This window comes from Cystoisospora suis (assembly GCF_002600585.1).
Source record: "Cystoisospora suis strain Wien I chromosome Unknown contig_631, whole genome shotgun sequence".
NCBI classification, from domain to species: Eukaryota; Apicomplexa; class Conoidasida; order Eucoccidiorida; family Sarcocystidae; genus Cystoisospora; species Cystoisospora suis.
The window spans coordinates 34,564-38,988 of NW_027153432.1; the positions used below are offsets into that span (position 1 = coordinate 34,564).

General features: G+C 52.6%; 1 protein-coding gene across 1 annotated transcript in view; it reads right to left on the reverse strand.

The window, feature by feature from the left end:
* Positions 1–4,425, reverse strand: part of CSUI_001564 (uncharacterized protein) — an 8,611-nt gene extending 4,186 nt beyond the window's left edge. The window contains exons 1-3 of the mRNA XM_068061769.1: positions 1,365–4,425; positions 835–1,044; positions 41–282 (exon numbers count right to left, since the gene is read on the reverse strand). Coding sequence (XP_067926256.1) covers positions 997–1,044; positions 1,365–1,949 — 633 coding nt within the window. The 5' untranslated portion in view covers positions 1,950–4,425 and the 3' untranslated portion in view covers positions 41–282; positions 835–996. The remainder of the gene's footprint in view (positions 1–40; positions 283–834; positions 1,045–1,364) is intronic.

Genomic DNA, 4,425 nt, shown 5'->3' on the forward strand with positions numbered 1-4,425 from the left:
GATAGATATATAGATTAAAGGTAAATAGATAGATAGATACCTTGTTTCGGGCGGACTATCCATAGAGCAGGGCGTGCCCTGGGTTGATGAAGAGCAAATTGAAAGTGTGGGACTTTTCTCGCTTCGAAGAGTTTCTGTTGAATCTTTTCAGCATATGTTAAACGCCGTTGACCACTTAGAATGAGTTCCTCGGTTACTCCGGCTGTAGAATTCCATGATTGTTTCTCTTCTAGCAAGACATCCTCCCACCCCACCAGATGCTCGTCAGATGGTGGGCCCTTCCTAAGTTTTGTAGAAGAAAAAGAAAAGATGAAGGAGACACGAAAGGTTGTTTGTTTACTCCTTCTACATGTGACTTCCTTTCCACTGAAGCTAAACATACATATATATATATATATAGGGTGTGATAAGGTCGTCACGTACTGGGGTAGATTGACTAAACGGAAAGTTTTCCATGAGAAATTACTATCTCTTTCTAATCTATCCACCTACCTATCTATGTATACGTGGCTGGTCCATGAGGATAGGCGCACACCATATAAGGAACTTTACATAGAAAATGTATACACACTTTCTCAAGGTAGTCACGCACGGGAGTAGATACAAAGACATCATCATGAAGCAACGCATACCTGTATCGGCAAGTCCGTCGAGCGATCCTCCAAAGCCAACCAGGCTATCTAGAGAATTGAACTAAGCTACCTAGCTGATAGACACGCCGATGTTTCTCAGGGACCACCACCAACATAGACCAGAGACACTTGAAATGAGAAGCGTGCACCACGCCATGTACACAAAGGAGATATTGAGATCTTTTCTTCCTCTCTACCTTACTGTTGAAGTATCTTGAAGTTGCCGTCATCATCTAGAGCCCACTTATGTAACCGAACCCCGGGAGGCGGTGCCGCATGTGATGGCCAGGCCACCTCTTCACTTGCAATCTCTCTGGCCCCACCTCTCGCCTTTAGAGGTGTCGTATGTCTTTTTCCATCATCATCATCGACGTTGTAACGCCCTGGGGAATGTTTTGTCGCCGCATGCAAGCTGTTGAGAAAAAACACTGTCGGAGGAGAGTGTGTGGAGAGAGATGAAAAAGAGAATTGTGGGAGAGTAAAGAAGTGTGAAAGAGAAGTAGAGACGGAGAACCACGTCTGTGATGTACTCCTACTACGCGTACTGCGAACGGGAATATGAAAATTACAGTGTTGGTTGCAAAGATGAGAGGACAAATCCTGGCGGTGGAATGGTGGTAGCCTGGGCCGATACAAAGACCGTGAATTCCTCAGCAACAGCAAGGCTGTGGTGCTTGTCAAGAAGAGAGCTCCCGGGGCTCTACGGCCCGATGAAAGAGTATGGTGGCGTACCGTTTGAGAAAAGATTGTGTTCTCCTCAGGACTCCACCTATGATTAGAGACTGGTGTGCGGGCACGAGGGTGCAGGGAAACGGAGAGACACCGCTCACCCGCCTTCAGCAAATTTACCGTCTTCGGAGAAAGAGGACGGTCAGTGCATTGCCGTCGACGAAATGCAGCAGCTAGTGCTAGAGAATGAGACAGAAGCGGACTCCATAGTTTGAGGGCGAATTTACACACAAGACGGAATGACGAAGCGCACGCAGCGTCGATGGCCGATGGGAACCTCACACACTGTCTCGAGGAATGTCGTAAGGAGGGGCAAAAAAGAAAGGCTTGGAATACAGCTGCCGGCGAACGAACTACAGAGACAGGGGAGAAAGAAAAGGAAGCCAAACAAAGTGACGGGGTAGGCAGTATCCGTTCCAATGAAGATGAAAATGTAACAGTGGGGCCTGTCGACTGACCTCGGAAACAAGGACAGCTCGCCACTGAGTAGCACGGACCCAAGAAATACAACTGCCGACCGAGTTGTGAAGACACTAGTGCGGCAAAGAGCAGAAATCCTCTAGGCATGGCAACGGAAACCGGCCGCATTGAGCCAAGGAAGAAAAGACGGAAAGCCGGAAGGAGCTCGCTTTTCAAACTGACGTGTGCGCTCCGAGCTTGTGCTCCGCAGGGTAGACTGCACAAGTCGAAAGCCTTTTAAGCTCGATGAACGGCATACAAAACTGCTCACTTAGGAGATAGAGTTGCATCCTGGAGTAATCTGGGACGATACGTCGAACGTGAACGCATGTACTCGGAAACGCGCATGCTGCGAGCAACTCGAAGCTGCGAGCACACTACGCTAGCAACTGTCCGCCAGACACCCGCATTGCGAAATGACCTGATCACAACAGCTCCCCCCGGAGCGTCGACTCCGCAGCTTTGTAGCTCTTAGTCTTAGCATTCAAGTCTGCCAGAAACGCACGGGGGAACCCGTGCCATGAGCTCGCGCAGTTCACTCGCAGTTGTCCGATAGGAGGCACACCCCGACTGCAGCAGCTGGCACAGTAGCCGGCAAGACGCTATTTCTCGAGACCTTCAGTACATTTAGAAGTGAGGGAGAGGTGGCAAGGGAGTCGATAACACGGGATTGGACAACCCGCGGGGCGACCACGGGCTGAAGTGCCTGGGAGCGGGGCGTGCTGACCTCCGCACACGAGGAAGTCCGCTTCCACAAGATTTCGCATGGCGGGGTGCCCGCGTAGGCAGACCCGGCTGCCGCTACAGAAATGGCGAAGCTGCGCCATGTCGGGTCGTGCTGTCTGACAGCTGCACGCGAGTTAGGAGCTTAATTGCTGCCACTCCCGAAGCGACTTGGTGTGCGACAGGAATCGCTAGCCAAAGGAGCCGAGTTGTGCAGGTTCAGCGACGACGGGTCAACGTTACTAGAGGACATTTAAGTTGAACGTGGACCTGCGTCCAGGTATGCTTGCCGCAGCGGTGCCAAGGCATATGCTAGGGATGACCGAACTCATCTGAACACCTGCGTTATGCCGAGGACGGTTTACCGACAGAGCACCAAACGCATTTTACACTCGCTACCATTCGCTCCCTGCCTGCACGGCTTCTTGGGGAATGTCAAGCTTCTTTCTCCTGAAACCCATGAACTAAATAGACACACTATACCGCAGGCGGTAATACAAATATCGTGAGTGCACCTCGGTGGGTATGCCAGTTCGGGTGGCACCGGCCGGGGACGACCGTCCGGGCGAGCTGCGGGAATCTCAGGCGTCAGAAACCTGCCTTCGTCTACTCAGCTCGATGCATTGTCGGAGCTTAGTCGGGGCACTGCCCTCGAGGCCTGCAGGGGACACTCTACCACCCTGTCACCTGGGGAAGTTTTCCTTCAGTTCCCAACGGCGACGGCGCTGCGATGCGCTAGTGTTGACGTCTTTTACTCTCCCGTACACGACCAGTGAGAGGTACACCGGCGCATTACACCAAGAGAAAAAAAATCACGAAATGCAAGGGTACGGTGCTTTAGTGAAGTACACGGCACTGAAAATTCTTGCCTGGCCGACAGGCGGTGCCCTTCTCATCACAACAGGTAGGTATTCCGTGTACTGGTGCTGCCGCCCAGTTACACGGAATACATATTGCCGTCTCTGGTAAACACGGTAGGCGGCAGACGCTGTCTCCAAAAAGGCACTCACTCTGTTTCCCAACGACATGCAGAAGCTACCCGGACAGTGCCGAAAAGACATGTCAGATACATTGTCACTGACTTTGACATACACAACATACGCACTGTATCTGGCAACGAGCCAGCACCTGACGAGCTCAATGATCATGCTAGCCACTGAACGCACAAGTACACAACCGTCGCTGCGATGGTTACGCCCCACGGACTGCTGATTCCGGAGGCGCCTCCACAGTTAACCCAGTCAGAGAGACTGATTCGGGCCTGAACGCCGCATTTGCTCTTGTCCCACTGTTCCTGCGTTAAATCCTTGGCTGTCTGACTGAGGATTGCGGGACTGCAGTGTGCGTACGGAGGCGGGCATGGCTCGCCACTCTTCTGGCAGACCTTCAGCGTTGGGCAACAAAATGTGCCGTCAACGCATTGTTCGCTGGCAACGCACCTGCCACATTTCGGGATAAAGCGGGTTTTGCCGTCGCAGGCCCACTTCTGGCCAGCGCAGCCCACAAACAAGCCAGCGATCACAAGGCAAAACAATACTGGAGCAGCCGGCTTCATTTTCTCAACAGAAACGTCGAGAACTTGTCGACCCCAGCGGTCGAGTAAATTCTGGCCTTAAGTACGCTGATTGCGCGTCAAGAAGCGCTGCAGTCGGATTCCGACTGGCAGGGTTGCTGCCCTGGTTACAAGGAAACTGATACCTGCAGGGGTGTATTCGCCGCTGTGGTCGCGTCTGCTAGCCCCCTAAGGAACAGGAAGCCGCAACAAGAACAGCAGCTTTCAGGACGGCCAGATGCGGACTCGGGCCGGCTGCAAGCCGCTGCTGCCTGCCAAAGTAGTGGGGACAGCGAGCCTGAGAACAGCTCCGGTACGAGCAATTCAGAT